The following is a 19,315-nucleotide window of genomic DNA, read 5'->3' on the forward strand; positions in this document are numbered from 1 at the left end:
TAGAACTCAAAGGTAGGCCATGGTGTTCACAATCCTTTAGATACGAGTGGCAGTTTAATTAATTAACTCTCAGGGAGAGATTCTTTCACAAGTATCAAGTTGAAATGCTAATACTCTCAGTTGGATTGGTGGAAAGTGAAAATGGCCTTAGCTATGTTGGACAGTGAGTGAAACAAAAAAAAAACCTTATTGTGATGATGATGGACACGGGCAAAATAAAAAGTAGATGTTGAGTTGAGAAGATTTCATAAACAAAGGGTGGGGTGGCCGGGCGCGGTGGCTCAAGCCTGTAATCCCAGCACTTTGGGAGGCCGAGACGGGTGGATCACGAGGTCAGGAGATCGAGACCATCCTGGATAACACGGTGAAACCCCGTCTCTACTAAGAAATACAAAAAAAAAACTAGCCGGGCGAGGTGGCGGGCGCCTGTAGTCCCAGCTACTTGGGAGGCTGAGGCCGGAGAATGGCGTGAACCCGGGAGGCGGAGCTTGCAGTGAGCCGAGATCCGGCCACTGCACTCCAGCCTGGGCGACAGAGCGAGACTCCGTCTCAAAACAAACAAACAAACAAACAAACAAAAAAACAAAGGGTGGGGTATTTTCTGTGGGATGTAATGTGTAAATGAACCCAATGGAAGGAAGTGTATACATAAAAATATGGGCTCACCAAGTACCTGATGTCATTGTATCTTCAGGTTTTCACATCTTATGGGGAGCATTAGCATTGATTATTCACTCTTTTAATTTTTGTGTGTGTGTATGTATGTGTGTATAGGTGTATGAACTGAGATATCTATGAATATTTGTTTGGAGGAGTAACAAGTTTATTTTTCAGCCTGCCATATGGTAAACACTCAACAAATACACATGATTGTATGGGTAATTTTATAACCACACTTACCATATGCACATATGCCAAATCCCAAATATTTTAATCCAAACAAATCATTTTGCTTTTATATTGACTATTTTCTCTTCCTGATCCAGCAAATAAAGGTATCAGTTTTGAAATCTAATAATGTAATTCCTTTTTAAATTATTAGCTCTTTTTTAAAAAGAGAGATGAGATGGGTAATTAAACTCTAGAGCATAAAGCGGCAGATTTTGAAATTATTCCTAGAGTTATTATTTCTTATAGCCAGGCACAGGCTTTCATGTTTTGTAGAGCACTTAGTGAATTTTTTTCATAAAATGGTTTAAAATTGAATAGACTATTTGGAGGTAAATATTCAGCCTAAGGCTTGCTGAATTTCGTATTCTGAAAAGGTATCACCTTTAGATATAGGTCTTTGTAAATGCTATATAGTTTGCATTTTCAAGTTTCCTTTTTTTAAAAAATTATTTTTATTTTATTTTTATTTTTTTGAGACAGGGTCTCACTCTGCTGCCCAGGCTGGCGGCATGAGCTTGGCTCACTGCAACCTTCTCCTCCCGGGTTCAAGCGATTCTTCTGCCTCAGCCTGCCGAGCAGCTGGGATTATAGGCACCTGCCACCATGCCCAGCTAATTTTTGTATTTTTAGTAGAGACGGAGTTTCATCACATTGGTCAGGCTGGTCTCGAACTCCTGACCTCAGGTGATCCGCCCACCTCAGCCTCCCAAAGTGCTGGGATTGCAGACGTGAGCCACCGCACCTGGTCACATTTTGAAGTTTTCTAAGGACCCAAAGAAAAAGTTATAGGTAGCTGTTCTAAAAATTACATGTCACAGGGCTTTGTCTTGGCCGCTATATGATAAACACACATACCATGTCTCTATGTGTTCCAGTGGCTGTTCTGAGAATTTCCTCGTAATTACTGATTCACTTGTCACAGCAGCCTGACTGCCCACATTTGACGTCTGTGGAGAGCGAGGCGTGGAGAGTTGACGAGACTTATCTCAGGCTTGGTCGCTAATAAGCAGAGGGGCAGGAATTCAGATCCAGGGTGACTGGCTTCAGAGTTCCTATTCGTGGCCCCAGCACTACTTTTCTGCTCAAAGTGGAAGAGAAAAACTACTCTCATCAGGAGACTCGTCACAGCAGAAGCTGGTGACAGTGGAGCTGCAGAGCGTCCTTCTTCAAGACGTTTATACAAGTGATAGGTTTCAGGCTGAACCAACGTCTAGAGCAAGTTTAGGCAAAGAAGTGGGAGGGGGATGTGTGGTCTCCCACTATTTTATTTCAGCTCAGGGTCCTTTGGCTGACTCCAGTGCTATGGGGGGAAGTTCTCCTCTACCTTCCTGTCTTCCTTCCAGGGGCTTGTGCACATCATGGAGTCACAGTGAGGCAGGCTGTTCACACAATGCCATGAGGGACAGGCACAATCAGGTAGCAGGTGTGACGGCCTGGAGCGGAGGTGCTGATTGCTGGTGAAGTCAAATCCACACCAGGAACAGATTAGGCGAACTTTAGGAGTAGCCTCTGGGCAAAGGAGACCTGGTGATGGCTCAGGTCTCACAGGCACAGCTTCTGGCCACTGCCAAGCACCTGTCCTCACAGTCTCACCACATCCACCCACTGGACTCCTCCTGTGTGGTAAAGCCCACTCCCTTGAACTTTCCAGGAATCTGCTAAAAGTTCCCAAGCACACCCTTCCTTCCTCCTTCTGAGGCTTCTCTCTTCTTCTCTTCCTCTCAAATCCTGCTCTCTTCTCTTGTACTCAGACCGTAATGGCTTCTTGAAACCAGAGCTGGAGTAATCAGAATACTAATCCCTCCTTCCTTAGCGACAGTGAGGGCTTCACCTCTAAAATCTTCCCCCCGAAAACAAAAGTTTCTTTTCCATATTAAAACGTTCCGAACACATATGTTCTCTCATGTTGATGTAGTTTATATTGTACAACTAAATGCATCATGTATTTAAATGGTATGGTATGCCTATTGTGTGTCTTGTTGCAACCTGCAGACACCAGGCTGTTCATCTTGATTTCACTACAGCATTTGGAAGGTTTCCTATTTCCTGAGGATAAGCATAATGGTAACACTGTAATGTAGCGTTATACCTGATTAAACAACAGTAATAATAAAAATGTGCTGGAGAAATATAATTAGAAACAAAATCTCCTCCCTACCCAGAAAACTGCTCCACAAAGGTAGAAAACAAATTAATTTTGTTATTGAATAAGCACTAAATCAGAATGTGATGCACGTTACAGGCAACCTCCTAAGAGACTGCAAAGACAAAGAAATCTCACTCTCTCATACAGCCAGGTAGATACAACCCATTACACATATGCCCTAAAGATGAATGATAACTAGTCTTCGAGGAGGAAGGCTTGTCAAACATTTGTCACACATGCTTCATCCTAGATTCAACTGGTAATTGGGGGTGACTGTATGTGTTAGCTAACAATTGGCTTTATCCAAAGGAAAAACAAACTTCTCACATCTTTATGACAGGAGGTACTTTTGCACCTTGAGTGAGGTGCCTGTGGTAGTCAGTGTTCTACCCTCTCAGAGATGGGGAGGTAAGGGTGCTGTATTCCTTGATGGTTACATTTCAAAGGGATGGCTCCCAGGTCCTTGAGAAAGACATTTCTCCATCAAAAGCTACAAGAGACTCATCTGGCTGTTAAAAAGATGTTCATGTCTTTCAAAGAGACAGAGACAAAACTGCCAATTACAAGTTTTCTAAAGTCAACACCCTAAGAAAGGAGGGAGGTGAAATGCACAGGCAGGCTGGGGCTCAGCTGCCGGAGCTCCCCTGGAAGGTGCTTCCTAGAGTAGAGCGGTGCTTCTCCACGCCATTCTGTGGAACACCGACATCAGGGTCATCCGGTGTGCTTGCTGAAAGACATGGATTCCTGGGACTCGTCCCCAGGCCTAGGAATCAGGGTGATATGCCACAAGGCTCCATGTGGTCATTTGTATTGTTTTGTTTTAGAGACAGGGGCTTGCTCTGTCATCCAGCCCTAGGACTACAGTCCTTTGGCCGGCCTGAAAGGTTGGCTCTCTGTGGGCATGAGGGAACTTGGATTTTTGGAGGCTTTCCACCATTCTCTAACTGATAGGGTGGCTTATTCTGTCTAAACTCTTTATACAACCCATGTGGTTTATGCTAAACACCTGCCTTTCTTCGGGGATATCAGCCAGTCCTTCTGACTTTGCTCAGGCAGCTCATCCCTTTGCTGATTTGCTTCGGATCCTTCTGCTGTCATAAACCTGGGCTGTGGGCGTGGCTGCGGGCTGAGCGCTGTGTGTCCTTCCAGCAAATCCCAGATCCTGGGGAGGGGCAGCCTGAACACATTCGCGAAATAGCATGTTGGTTGCCTTTTAATTTTGATGGCTCATTTTAAGATGATATTTCTATTATATTGTTATAAGAACATATGCATTCTCATACTCGTTTTATTTGAAACACAGTTTACATACACAATTGGCCTTATTTCTGTGGGCAATAAGTAATGAGATGTTTTATAAACATGAATCTTCTAAGTTTAGTAACGCTTATTCCTTTTATGTGTCAAGTTTTAAAATTATCATTTTTAGATGGAAAGAATTAGAAGCTGGATAGCATATTTCTTTGCCTTGCTAAACAGAGGATAATAGATATAACCATCGTGTGGCTGTCCTGGTGTCCGCTGAGCACCCAGTCTTGTACTTTGCTCTATGTGGTGGGCTATAATGAGGAACAAGATGGTTCATCCCCACTTTAAATTACCTTGTGCCATTATAGTCTTGTACGTTTGTTTGAATTTGGTCTCCTCACTCACTACAAAGCATCACCTGCCTCATTTGTTTCCCTCAATATTCCATAGTCTATTGTTTTTGCCATTTTTCTAGTATTTTGTTGTTATAAAAAACTGTTTTAAAGTAAAAGAACTTCTGTTATAACAGGAAGCCAGATTCCCAAGAGACACTTTCTGAGCCAAAGGTGACAGTATCTACATGAAAGTCTCACTGCTATGGTTATCCGAGCAGAGAACTTGTTGCATCTCCTTCATTTTCTTTTTTATGGACTTGGTATTTAATTTCTAATTCCTGATTTCAATGAAGACATGTTCACAAACACGAATACAAGAGCACTAGAAATAAGACTACACAGAAACAGTCTTGGCTCGGCTTTGACTCGGCTTTGACTCGGAGTCAAGTGTCCATAGTAATCCCTCGGAGCCAGGCGTGGCTCCTGCTTGTAATCCCAATGCTTTGGGAGGCCAAGGCAGGAGGGTTGCTTGAGGTCTAGAGTTCAACAACAGCCTGAGCAACATAGCGAGATCTTGTCTTTACAAAAAATTAAAAAATATATATTAGCTGGGCGTGGTGGCATGTGCCTGTGGTCCCAGCTACTTGGGAGGCTCAGGCAGGAGGATTACTTAGAATCCAGGCCTGCTACATGAACTCTTTTCTGCACACTAATTCACTAAGACAGTGAGCAAGATATGTGTGACTCTTGACAGTCTGACCTTTGACGCATCTGTATAGTCTCCCTTAAATAATGTCTTCATAAAAATTGAGGTAAATGTGCAAGAAGTATAAGACTTAGAAATATTTGGGTAAAAATGTGAGACATCTAATACAAAAGAGTCAGCCGTAACATTTTTCTCAATAAATGTGTCAATTTAATGTTCCTATCTCTTTGTTCTCATGTGCTGACTTAAATACCCTTGCCATTCATCAGTCACTGTAGAGAACTTATGGCCCACAGTACTGAATGATGCTACACTCTGGTGCCAGAAAAAGTAGCTAATGTAAAGTAAAGTAGCTAATGTAGTCATTCTATATTGTGTAGGTAAAATGTACACACAAGCTATCTTAGGGCATAAAGATGTCAACTGACATAGACCTTTTGTCATGCGCGTCCGTGTGAAGAGACCACCAAACAGGCTTTGTGTGAGCAACATGGCTGTTTATTTCACCTGGATGCAGGTGGGCTGAGTCCGAAAAGAGAGTCAGCGAAGGGAGATAAGGGTGGGGCTGTTTTTTAGGATTTGGGTAGGTAAAGGAAAATTACAGTCAAAGGAGGGTTGTTCTCTGGCGGGCAGGAGTGGGGGTCACAAGGTGCTCAGTGGGGGAGTTTTTGAGCCAGGATGAGTCAGGAAAAGGAATTTCACAAGATAATATCATCGCTTAAGGCAAGGACCGGCCATTTTCACTTCTTTTGAGGTGGAATGTCATCGGTTAAGGCGAGGCAGGGCATTTGCACTTCTTTTGTGATTCTTCAGTTACTTCAGGCCATCTGGGCATATCCGTGCAAGTCACAGGGGATGCGATGGCTTGGCTTGGGTTCAGAGGCCTGACACCTTTATAGTATTTAAACTATTTGGGACAAGTATTTTCAATATAAAGAAAATTTCCCAGCTGATATACAAATTTTGCTATAATTAGCCATCAAGAGAGGCAAATTGAGGCAAAATTTGTACATTAGGTGGGAAACTTGCTTCCCTCATTGGTTTGCTCTATAATGACAGGAAAATCATTTAGATTATCTGGGCCATATATTTCTTAGTTAAAACCTGGTAATACTTTTGTTTTGAGGAACAGTAGTTGCTATTTACTCAGAAGAAGGATTTGACGTTGAAGCCATGGCCCTTTAATTCTGTGAAAATAATTTACACTCCAGGACTTTCTTGCTATAAAACAGGGAAAGGTTTCTGAAATACGGAGTATAAAACTGATTTATCTGGACAAAGAAAGTTGACCTTTGAAAACCTGGAATAATATTACCATACCAACATCCACGTGATGCATATTTCAGGCATACAGGAAAGTTCAACACACTTTGGGCTGCTGTTATTTCCAGTGGTCTGCCAAGGCCAACAGTTATTGTATAGATGTTTATCAACAGTACCTGTGCCTTTCCCCAGGAAGGGAGTCTAGCTGCAAGAGAAAGCATGCTCTGCTGTGCGCGACTACTTCAATATGACATCTCAACATGGAAAAAAATAGAAACAAGTTATCTGTTTAACCCTCATTTGCAGTGTGTCTACATAAAATATAAATGCATATATAATATGCACGATTAATAACTTAAATTGTTTGGCGCTTAAAATGTTGAAAGCACCTCTACATGCTTGATTTAAATCTCATAGCTACCCTTGTGGTTAATTTTATCATCACTATGCAGTTGCCAAAAAAACTGTTTGAAACATTAAGTGTCCTATGTGAGGTCTTCCAGGGAAAATAATTAGAAGACAGGACTAGGCCCCAAGGCTTTTCTTCTTAATCTCTGTGTTTTCAGTAAACCAGTGTCTAAAGAGGGACAAACGCTGAATATTTGTCTACATTATATAGAAAGTCAAAACTTGGAATGACCTAATAATGCAGAATCTGTCAGATCACCCACATCCGCTCTGTGTGAACTCACTCACTATTTATGGTCCATCTGTACACAAAACAAGGTCTAATATTTCTGTTTCTTTTTTTAAAAATCTAAAAAAATTAAATCAATGTTATTTTTAGTTGACAATATTTGTGTGTATTTTTGGGGTACACTGTGATATTTCGATATGTGTGTACCATGTGGGGTGATTAAATCAAGCCAATTAACATATCCATCACCTCATTTACCTATGATTTCTATGGTGACACATTTGAAATTTACTCTCGTTTATTTTTAAGTATACATTGTTATTCACTATAGTCACTCTGCTGTATGATAAACCTCAAAACTTGTCTGGGCACAGTGGCTCATGCCTGTAATTCCAGCACTTTGGGAGGCCGAGGCGGGTGGATCACTTGAGGTCAGGAGTTTGAGACCAGCCTGGCCAACATGGTGAAACCCTATCGCTACTAAAATACAAAAATTAGCTGGGCGTCGTGGCGGGTGCCTGCAGTGCCAGCTACTGAGGCTGAGGCAGGAAAATTGCTTGAACCCGGGAGGCAGAGGATGCAGCGAGCCGAGATTGTGCTACCGCGCTCCAATCTGGGTGACGGAGCGAGACTCTGTCTCAGAAAAAAAAAAAGCTTAAAACTTATTCCCTTTGTATATCTGAAATTTTGTACTCTTTGACCAACAGCTCGCATTATCTCCCTCCCCATCCTCCTGTACAGCCTCTGGTATCCATCATTCTACTTTCTACTTCTAAGATACTAATTTTTTTAGGTTCCATATTTAAGTGAGATTATGTTGTATTTGTTGTCTTTCAACAGTATGCAAGGGTTCTCTGTCTTCTCCATACCCTTGCCAACTCTTTCTTCCCCTTCCTTCCTTCCTTCCTTCCTTCCTTCCTTCCTTCCTTCCTTCCTTCCTCTCTCTCTCTTTTCTTTCTCTTTCCTTACTTCCTTTCTCTTTCCCCTCCCTCCCTCCCTTCCTTCCTTCCTTCTTTCCTCCCTTTTCTTCTCCTTTCCTTTCTTCTCTCTCTCTATCCTTTCTTTTTCTTTCTTTCCTTTCTTTCCTTTTTCTTTTTCTGAAACAAAAGCTCTCACATATTTATTACTGAACCTACCTACTAGTGCAGAGCATATAAACAAAGATAAAAAACATATTCCCAATAAAACATGTTTGACTCTCCAGACAGTGGTGACATTTACAGCTCGATATGGCGACATGATCATGACCTTGACACGGCGTAAACCTGCGTGCCATCTCACGTGCAATTCCGTATAAACCTGGCTTGGTTCTTCTTCAGTGGCTCCATTGTGGACCTGTACCTGGTTTTATTACCAGCTTTCATCTGAGTCCACTGGGGAACGGGATGATTTTGCTTTTGTTTCTTGGCCAGGAATTGCTTGACCCCGAAAGTCTTGTGAGAAGACATGGCGAGGAATGGAGTCAACCATGATGGCGGAGAAAACCACTTGTTATCTTTCATCTTTTTGAGAAAAGCCTCAGGTGTGAGGTGGTCTCTCATTGCGGTTTTAATTTGCATTTTCCAGCATAATGCTGGATGTTGGAGAGTCGGGATCTGTGGGTTTTCCCTGGCGTGTTCTTTGGCCCAGTTATTTAGGTTCTAAGTGACTTGATTTCTTCACTCCCTAACTCCACCCCAGCCCTAATAGAGGATAAGCTATAGACTTTAATGGCCGCTCTTGCCTGCCGAACTCTGAGGGAAGGGACTGGCAATATTTCTATCATGAGCCTTTTCTAAGAGTTTATAACTCAGCCATAAATACTTGTCATTGCCAGAAACGTAGCCTAGAGGGTCACAATCCTGGAGTAAATTATTCATTTATATATTTCACTGACTTGCTTTAAATTGTTTTAACTGTATTTATCTTTTGTGATGGAAGGAAAAATAATGGTTTTATGGTTCAAGACACTTTTGTCCTCCTATGAATCAACACAGCATTGAGATATAAGTGAAAAAAGTTAGCAGAGAAATGGCTTCTGGAAATCTTCTTTTTTAAGGAGAAGGGCTTCAGGGCTAACATTACTCAATCTGAGATCTATTAGCAAAACTTAAAAAAGTAAATGTTATGAACTATTGATTAACTCCTGAAGCATCCGTACCCATTTGCTTTTCCTTTTTATTTTCCCCAGCCATACAGGGCCCAGCAAGGTGCAAGTTTACCCCAGCCTTGTTCTAAGCTGGTGGTCATTCATGTGGAAGCTGCAAGCAGGGCAGGGAGTGGAGTGAGAAGCCATGTCGGCTACAGCCTGGGCCACTTTAGATTGAAATGTCTCTGGATTGAATCTCTACCTGACCCCGTGCTTTATTTCACCTTTATTGCTTAAGAAAAAATCCTTTTTTCCAAACTATTTTTAAATTGTCTAGGAGTTTTCAAAACAATATATGTTCCACTAAATCAGCTATTGTGGTATTAGGATATGCAGATCTGTAAGTTTTCATCCACAGGTCCTGGCTCAAAACTCCCATGGTCCTTGTTATAGTGTTGGGACACTTTAGGCCTCAGGAAACAAACTCTCTCTGACCTTCTCCTGTCCCTTCTCCTGACCAAGGTAAGACTCTAAACTGAATATGGGTCAAAAGACCCTCATTCCAGAGAGGATCCCACCCCATACCTAAAGTCTGGACAGGCCTTGCTGGGTTTAGATGATATGCTTTTTGCCCAATCCCATTTCTACAGGGTTGTCAGTCATAGCTATGTAATGAAGCCTCCATAAAAACCCAAGAGGATGGGGTTTGGAGAGCTTCTGGACAGCTGAACACATGGAGCCTCCTAGAGGGCGGCGTGGACAGGGAGGGCATGGGAACTCTGTGCCCCTTTACATGTGCCTCGCCCTACCAATCTCTTCATCTGTATCCCTTGCGATATCCTTGATATTAAACTGACAAATGTGTTTTCTTGAGCTCTGTAAGTGGCTCCACCACATTAACCAAACCTGAAAAAGGGGTCTTGGGAACCCCAGCTTGAAGCCTACCGGTCAGAAGTTCTAGAGGCCTGGGGCTGGGTGCGGTGGCTCACACCTCTAATCCCAGCACTTTGGGAGGCCGAGGAGGGCGGATCACCTTAGGTGAGGAGTTCGAGACCAGTCTGACTAAGATGGTGAAACCCCGTCTCTACTAAAAATACAAAAATTAGCTGGACGTAGTGGCAGGCACCTGTAATCTCAGCTGCTTGGGAGGCTGAGGCAGGAGAATCACTTGAACTTGGGAGGTGGAGATTGCAGTGAGCTGAGATCCTGCCATTGCACTCCAGCCTGGGTGACAGAGCGAGACTCTGTCTCAGAAAAAAAAAAAAAAAAAAAAAAAAAAAAAATTTCTAGAGGCCTGGACTCACAATTGATGTCTGAAGGGCAGGGTTGGCAATGGAGGTGGGGGCGGGTGATGTCTTTGGGACTGAGCCCCGAACCTGTGGGATCTGATACCATCCTTAGGTAGATTGTGTCAGATTTGAATTGGCGGACACTCAGCTGGTGTCTGTTACTTGGTGTGTGGGGAAAACCGGAAAACCACCTACATCTTTGGTCACAGAAATCTGTTGATTATTTCTGTGGTAGTGTGAGAGCAGAGGAAAAACACAATTTGAGAGTTTTTTCCTACACAGGTGTCAAGTTTGTTTTTACCTACCACTTTGTCTATAGTACCAGACATACAGTCCACTGTGAAATACTTTATGTTTAAAGACTGAGTGAATAAATGGATTTAATCCAAGAGGTCAAACATTACTACGAAGAGGTTACAAATAGGTAACGTATTGACCTGTGGAACAATGCATCTGAAATTTGGATTTATAATTGAACAGTGTCTCACAAGGGGTGGTAGTTTCAAGCGGATTATACTGTTAAATGCATATAAATTAGACCTTAATAAAGAAAGCCATCTTCATTGTTAAGTATTCTGAATCTATTTCTTAAAGAAAGATCTCTACATCCTGTACTTTAAGCACTAAGATTTGATAAAATATTCTTTTTTAAGCATGCAGATCTTTAAATTTTTTGTACTGTATTTGCCCGATCACAAAAGAAACACATCATCTAGAAAATCTGGAAAATACAAAAAAGCCCAAAGAAAACAATTGCTTTAAATTTTTTAAAAAAATAATTAACTGTCAAATAAAGATTGAATATATTCAGGGCATGCAATGTGATTATTTGATGTATATAAACATGGTGCAATAATTACCACAATTAATTAACTCATGTATCATCCTCCATACTCTACAGTAGGTTCCCATTATAACTTGGTACCCTTTAACCAACGTCTCCCTATTTTCTGCACCTCCACCTCCTGGGAACCACTGTTCTATTCCCTGCTTCTATAAACTTGACTTTTTTTAGATTCCACATACAGGTGAGATTATACAGTATTTGTCCTTCTGTATCTGGCTTATTTCACTTAGCATAATGTCCTCCAACTTCATCCATGCTGTCACAAATGGCAGGATTTCATAGCAAAAGAACAACCCAATTTAAAAGTGGGTAAAAATAGACGTTTTTCCAAAGCCATAACGCTGACCAATAGGTATATGGAAAGGTGCTCAACATTACTAGTCATCAGGGACATGCAAATCAGAACCACAGTGAGCTCTCACCTCACCCCTGTTAGAATGGCTATTATCAAAAAGACAAGAGATAGCAAGTGTTGGTGAGGATGCGGAGGAATGGGAACCCTTGTACAATGTTGGCAGGAATGTAAATGGGTACAACCATTATTGGTACAGGTCATAGGTTCCTCAAGAAATTAAAAATAGGCCGGGTGCGGTGACTCATGCCTGTAATTCCAGCATTTTGGGAGGCCAAGACAGGTGGATCACCTGAGGTCAGGAGTTCAAGACCAGCCTGGCCAACATGGGGAAATCCCATCTCTATAAAAATAGAAAAATTAGCTGGACTTGGTGGCAGCCTCCTGTAATCCCAGCTACTTGGAGGCGGAGGCACGAGAATCGCTTGAACCTGCGAGGAGGAGCCTGCAGTGAGCCAAGATTGCGCCACTGCATTCCAGCCTGGGTAACAAGAACAAAATTCCATCTCAAAAAACTATTAAAAATAAACTCATATGAACCAACAATCCTTCTGATGGGTATTACATACAAAGGAAAAAAGAAAATGAAATCAGTATCTTGTAGGAATACCCGCACCGTGTATGTATTGCATCATTGTCTACAGTAGTCAAGATGTGGATGCAACCTAGGTGTCCATCAGCAGATGAATGGATAAAGATAATGTGGTACATAGACACAGTGGAGTACTATTAACCCTTTGAAACACAAGGAAATCCTGTCATGTGTGACAAGGTGGATAAACCTTGAGGACATTATGCTAAGTAAAATAAGCCAGACACAGAAAAAATTTTGCATGACTTCACTTATTTGTGGAATCTAGGTTTAAAAAGTTTAAAAATAAAATGTTTGCTTATTTGTCTTAGTTTCTGTTTGTAGTAAAGTTTGTAAAAGAATAAGTGGGTCTATACTTTGAGTTCTTATGAAAAAAATACAGCTAAGTAGTGGATAAAGTGAGAAGAAATTATCTGGGGAAAAGATGGGGAAGAATTGGTTGACAGGCGTGGTTTTCAGGATGCAGTAGGATTCCAGACAGCCTGGGTGTCACGGTACAAACGTTCAAGCTTTGATTTCAGGAGGAAGGGAAATTGTGCTGCTGTTTCAGAGCCTGGCCCCATCCTAACCGTGGGGTGATTGACAGGTTCGCTTTCCCGAAGAGAGACAGCAACAAAGACCATTGGGTTTCAATTCAATCCCATTCCCAGCAGCAGGTGTTGATGGGATTCTTCTCTGTGGGAGGCGCTCACAACATGCTCTGTGGGTTGTGGGGTGAGAGGTGTGTTGTGGGCAGAAGGATGTAACAAAAAGATAAAATGTTCTCTGACCTCACTGGCCTCACACTCCAGAGGGGACATTTCTCTAATCGCAGTTGATTGTTCTTGTGAATATTGACTCATCAGAGTCTCATCACAATTCTGTGATGTAATTAGGGCTGCTGCCATTGCCGTCAGTTGACAAATGAAGAGACATATACACAGTAAGGAATTTGCTGGAGTCGGTCAGTTGAATTGTGAAAGATTTAGGATGAGAATTTCAGATTATTGGACCATGGTAAATTTTCAGACATTGAGTTGGGGTAACATTTTTTTTTTCTGATTTTTTTTTTCTCATTACCAAATTGAATAGAAAATATCTTTTTAAAATTATGCTTATAAAAATCAAAGTTATATTCTGTTGTATGTTGAATGTACTTAATATATCAGGCATAAAAGAGAATCTTTGTGTATTTACTGTTTTATTTATTGTTAGACAGAGTCTCTCTCTGTTGCCCAGGCTGGGGTGCAGTGGCGTGATCTCAGCTCACTGCAACCCTGCCTCCAGGGTTCAAATGAGTCTTGTGCCTCAGCTTACTGAGTAGCTGGGATTATAGGCGTGTGCCACCACACTGAGATAATTTTTTGTATTTTTAGTACAGACGGGGTTTCACCATGTTGCCCATGCTGGTCTCGAACTCCTGGCCTCAAGTGATCCACTGTCCCAAACCTCCGCAATTACAGGCCTGAGCCACTCCACCTGGCCTATTTACTATTGTAATAGTTATTTTTTCTACAAAAGATTTTGTGTATATGATTGGCAGCTTATTTGAATGAGGTCTTTGGCAAACGCATGCTCTTTATATTTTTGTTCTTCTTAAGGTGTAAAACTCAGCTTAATCAAGAAACAAATACAAATCTATTAGGAGTTAGAAATATTTAGGAGACTCTAAAAGAAAAATTATCTTTTTCCTGTAGCTCATTCTATTTTTTTGTTGTTGTTGTTGTTGGATTCTTTGTTTTTGTTACTCAATAATTAATGTCTCTTTTCTTTATTTTCCTGCCTTACTTTTTACTGCCTTTGGCTGAATTCCTAATTCCTACAATATATATATATTTTTTCTCCTAGGTCAAACCGATAACCAATATACCCGCTTTGTGACTGGAGGGACAGTTTTATTGTTGTTGTTTGTTATCTCAATTACCACCATCATTGTCATTTTCCTTAACAGGTGAGTAGTGCAACTTATCCTGAATCTTACTTAGCGTGAGTCATTCCGATGTTAGAGGTTCTCTATTAATAACCCAGTAATTTGTCAAGCTGTCTCACTATTCACGTATATATTTTTGTGAGCACTGTTCTAACACAAAGGAGGAGAAGTAGCTGTGGTGATGTTACAGGGAGAGCTGGAATAGTTCATTTGAGAGTTAGTAGAAGCGGGTGGTCTGCCCCTTTTATTTTCAGCCTGATACCTCTGCTCTTTGTCCTGCCCTGTCTTCCCCCTCCTCTAAGGAAAAAGCTGTTAGTGAGGGGGTGGTGTGTGTGTGCATGTATGACACAGCGTGAGATGGATACAGATTCTGAGAAGGGGAAGAACAAGGTTTAACAGTGATAAAGCCTTCATTTATTCATTTATCAAATATTTATTGTGCACAGCAGTGAACAAGACATAATGATGCTCACATCCCAATAAGCAAACAGCATAATTTCAAATAGTTGTATATTCTCAGAACCAAGAAACCCAAGTGCTTAAAAATTACTGAGAAGAAGGAATTGGAGGGTGCTGCCTTAGAGGAGAGCAGGGAGCCATTTGGCCTATACTAAATTTCTTTTTATCTTTTATTGGCTGGTCACAGTGATATATGCCTGAAGTTCCAGCTGCTCAGGAGGCTGAGGCTGGAGGATTGCTTGAGCCCAAGAGTTCAAGTCCAGCCTAGGCAACATAGCAAGACCCTGTCAATAACAAAAATTAAAAATTAAAAAAAATCTTTTACTGTATTGTAGCACAGTTGGGCATTTTCTAGGGTATTCTTGGCTGAGTTTTTCTTCCCCTTGTAGCTCTACTGTGCTTATCAACTCACTTGTGTAGGTATTTGTTACATATCTTTGCTGTAATCATAGCAGGTTGAAATTATTCCTCATAATGTATTACAGCTAAAGTGTTATCTTAAGGGAGGAAGGGGCCACACTTTTGATGTCTCTATTTTGCATGTCTGGCATATCAAGACACTTAATATATGTTTGCTGGGTAAGTGAATATGTCCATCTGCACTCCCCTCCTTCAGTAATGTTACCAAATACACCACACACACACCCACCCACACACCCACCCACACACCCACACACCCACACACCCACACCCACACACCCACACACCCACACCCACCCACACACCCACCCACACACACCCACACACCCACCCACACCCACACACCCACCCACACCCACACACCCACCCACACCCACACAACCCACCCCCCCACACACACACCCACACACACACACCCACACCCACCCACACACCCACCCACACACCCACCCACACACCCACCCACACACCCACCCACACACCCCCACCCCCACACACCCACCCCCACACACCCACCCACACACCCACCCACACCCACACACCCACCCACACACACCCCCCACACACACCCCCACACACCCACCCACACCCACCCACACACACGCCCACACACCCACCCACACACACACACCCACCCCCACACACCCACACACACACACCCACCCACACACCCACCCACACCCACACACCCACCTACACACACCCCTGCCTTGTTAATAGGATTTCCAGTAGGCCTCTCCACCTTGTCTCTTCGTCCTTGACCTCTGGTTCTTTAGCAGCTGTCATTACTGCCCTCTGATTTTGGTAATGTCTCCAACCTGCTCTCAGCTATAGCCTCTTTCTCTAACCCATCCAGTTTCCCTGGTTCTTCTTCTGAAAGCTGGGTTGGCATGTCATCTTCCTGTTCAATATCTTTGATTATCTTCCCACTGCTACCAGAATAATGTTAAAACTCTTTAATCCTGTCATTAAAGTTGCCCTACATTCTGACTGAAGTCTAATTTTTATTCACACTTTCTACTTTATTTATTCTCCCTGATGTTGATAAATTTTGTGAAAACTGAAGCACACCCAACGCTCTCCCCATCTGGTTTGCTACCAAAATGCTGTTTGCCCACATTTGGCTTCTTTCCCGTGTATCATTCAAGGTGTGAAACACCGGTCCCCTGTGTGGGCTCTGCACTGTTCTCCGTCCCTGCAAACAGACATGATGTCACCATCTGGAATCATCGTGTACGTCTCTGCTACTCCTCACATCCTGCTTTGTATTTTAATCACTTTCATGCTTGCCATCCCTTCATAATGGCAGAGTTCGTGTTTTATTCATTTCTTAGCGTTTGATAGCATTTAGCACTAATCTGTCCAAATAATGAATGCTCAATAAACATTTGTCTAATTAAACTGAAACAGATCAGGTCATTTTATCTTTTCCCCATCACAGACTGCCCTTAAGTCTTTCCCTGAACAGAAATAGCAAATTGAGGTAAGGAACGGAGGTGTTAGTAGCACCACGGACTCCTCCACGGTTTCACCTTGGCAATGGGAAACATCCGGGGGGCAGAGATGGCAGAGGGAGCACCCGGGAAGCGGGCAATGTGACTAAGAGACAGCGAGTGGTGACAAACCTCCACAGGGACACAGATGTTGGACGTGATAGATTTTGCTTCATGAAAATGCATCACTTTTACATGAATAGCTAAATTGAACGGTAGAATATATTGTCCCACTTGGTTAAATGTGATAAAAGGAGATTAGTGGACTTGAATTTGTAATCATAGATGCACACCACAAGGGAAAGCACTTGTTCTCTCTGCCTTGTCACTAGTATCAGTTTGTGGTTGTGAGTTCCAATGGAAATGCTTTGAAAGATGACCCAAGGGCTCCAACAATGACCTTCTGAGCTCTGTTTTACTGTTTAAAATAATCCTGCAGCTTCAGATGTATTGACTTGGATAGAAGCCAACATAAATCAGACAGTGTCTCCGAACAAAACTGAATTCTTCACACTCAGCGCCTGGTAGCCTGTGTGTTGGAGGAATTGGCAGCAGTTTCTCTGCTCCTGGTGTGTGCTGTTTTCATGCAGAGATAGCAGCAGTAACACAACTAAGTGAACATGGCTAGGGAAAGGGCCTCACATTGGCAAGTGTGAAAGGAGACAAAATATGGCCAGGCGTGGTGGCTCACGCCTGTAATCCCAGCACTTTGGGAGGATGAGGTGGGTGGATAATTTGAGGTCAGGAGTTTGAGACCAGCCTGGCTCAAATGGTAAAACCCCATCTCTACTAAAACTACAAAGATTAGCTGGGCGTGGTCGTGGGTGTCTGTAGTCTCAGCTACTCAGGAGGCTGAGGCAGGAGAATCACTTGAACCTGGGAGGTGGAGGCTGCCGTGAGCCAAGATTGCACCACTATACTCCAGCCTGGGTAACAGAGTAAGACTCTGTCTCAAACAAACAAAAAAAGGAGCCAAAGTATATTCTATAGATGTGTACCAGATTGTAGGAAGAAATTTAATATTTAGGGAGAAAAATGTTAGATACTTATTTTTACATTCCTTGTGAACATTGGCATTAACAAATAGGGAGCCTTCGTTTTCGGGGCTCTCTGGGTTTTGGCACTGAAAATCTCTCGTCTTGGGAAACTCCTTAGTCCCAGGCAAACCAGAATGGCTGGTCAATATAAATCTAATTGTGATATGTTTACTCTATTTTTTTATTTTCAGTTTTATTTTCTTAACATTTATTTTAAGTTCAGGGATACATGTGCAGGATGTGCAGGTTTGTTAGCTAGGTAAACATGTGTCATGGGGTTTGTTGTATAGATTATTTCATCACCCAGGTATTAAGCATCATACCCAATAGTTATTTTCCTGTCCCTCCTCCCCCCTCCACCCTCCAGTAGGCTCCAGTGTGTGTTGTTCCCCTCTGTGTGTCCATGTGTTCTCATCATTCAGCTCCTACTTATAGGTAAGAACATGTGGTATTTGGTTTTCTGTTCCTGCGTTAGTTTGCTAAGGATAATGGCCTCCAGCTCTATCCATGTCCCTGCAAAGGACATGGCCTCATTTCTTTTTAGAGCGTGTTTGAAATAATATTGGTGCTGGAATATCATATCTTTATATCTTTTATTGAATATGCATTCCAGAAGGAGAAGGAGAGAAAGAAGCGATCTATATACAGAGTCCTGGGATACACAGAAGGTAAGTTTATATGGAACTGTCATTTTTTCTTTTGTAATATACAAATGCAAAGTCAGTTTCTTTGCAGTTAGCAATCTTATATTTTATTGTCCTTTCAGTAACCTGATCGTGCAGTTGCCTGTAATTTAAATATCAGCTATTTGGAGAAAGTTATTTTCTGAACTATTCTATTTTTAATACCCTTTGAAACTAAGTTTTTTATATGAATATAAATAAAGAAGCAATTACCCTGGCGTAATAACAATCAGCACTATGCCTTCCCTAAATCTCTGTTCCTTTTCTAGGGCTGCTATGACAAATTACCAAAACTGAGTGGCTTAAAACATTATGGAAGAAATCTATTCTTCCATTATTCTGGAGGGTTGAAGTACGAAAAGCAGTGTCAGAAGGACTGGTTTCTTCGTGGGATGAGAATCCATCCCATGCTTCTGTCCAGCTTCTAGTGGAGCTGTCGATCCTTGGCTGGTAGACAAATTGCTCCAATCTCTGCCCCTCTCATCACTGTTCTCACCTGTGTGTTTGTGTCTGCCTTCCTTCGTTTCTTATGAAGACCCCAGTCATCTTGGACTTAAAGGCCCACCCTTCTCCAGCACAGTGTTGTTTGAGCTTAGCTAATTACAAGGATCCTATTTTCAAATGAGGTCACATTATGAGGTTCTGAGGAGGACATGAATTTGCGGGGGACACTATCCAACCCAGGAGAGGACATAGTATTTTTATGTCATAAGGTTATTGTGATGGTTAAATTGCATGAAAGAACCAGAAATATAGCAAGCATATAGAAGAGCATAATGATATTCATTATTATTATCTTCGGAGTTAAGTTATTAATTAGTATATACTTACGTTATACAGCCAAATAACTATTTTCTTACGGGCTGCAGGAGCTTGATGAGCTGTGAAAGTTTCTTCCTTATTCTGCCTTGCTTCTGCCCCTCGTTTAACTAAAAGACTA

General features: G+C 42.0%; 1 protein-coding gene across 3 annotated transcripts in view; it reads left to right on the forward strand.

Annotated features, from left to right (window-relative positions):
* Nucleotides 1–19,315, forward strand: part of CD226 (CD226 molecule) — a 103,161-nt gene that overhangs the window by 73,759 nt on the left and 10,087 nt on the right. For 2 of the 3 annotated variants that reach the window (XM_045377785.2, XM_045377786.2), the window contains exons 5-6: nt 14,202–14,304; nt 16,311–18,299. In XM_045377785.2, coding sequence (XP_045233720.2) covers nt 14,202–14,304; nt 16,311–16,503 — 296 coding nt within the window. In that variant the 3' untranslated portion in view covers nt 16,504–18,299. The other variant, XM_005586480.5, reaches the window with a different exon arrangement.

The sequence above is a fragment of the Macaca fascicularis genome, chromosome 18 (genome assembly GCF_037993035.2).
Source record: "Macaca fascicularis isolate 582-1 chromosome 18, T2T-MFA8v1.1".
NCBI classification, from domain to species: Eukaryota; Metazoa; Chordata; class Mammalia; order Primates; family Cercopithecidae; genus Macaca; species Macaca fascicularis.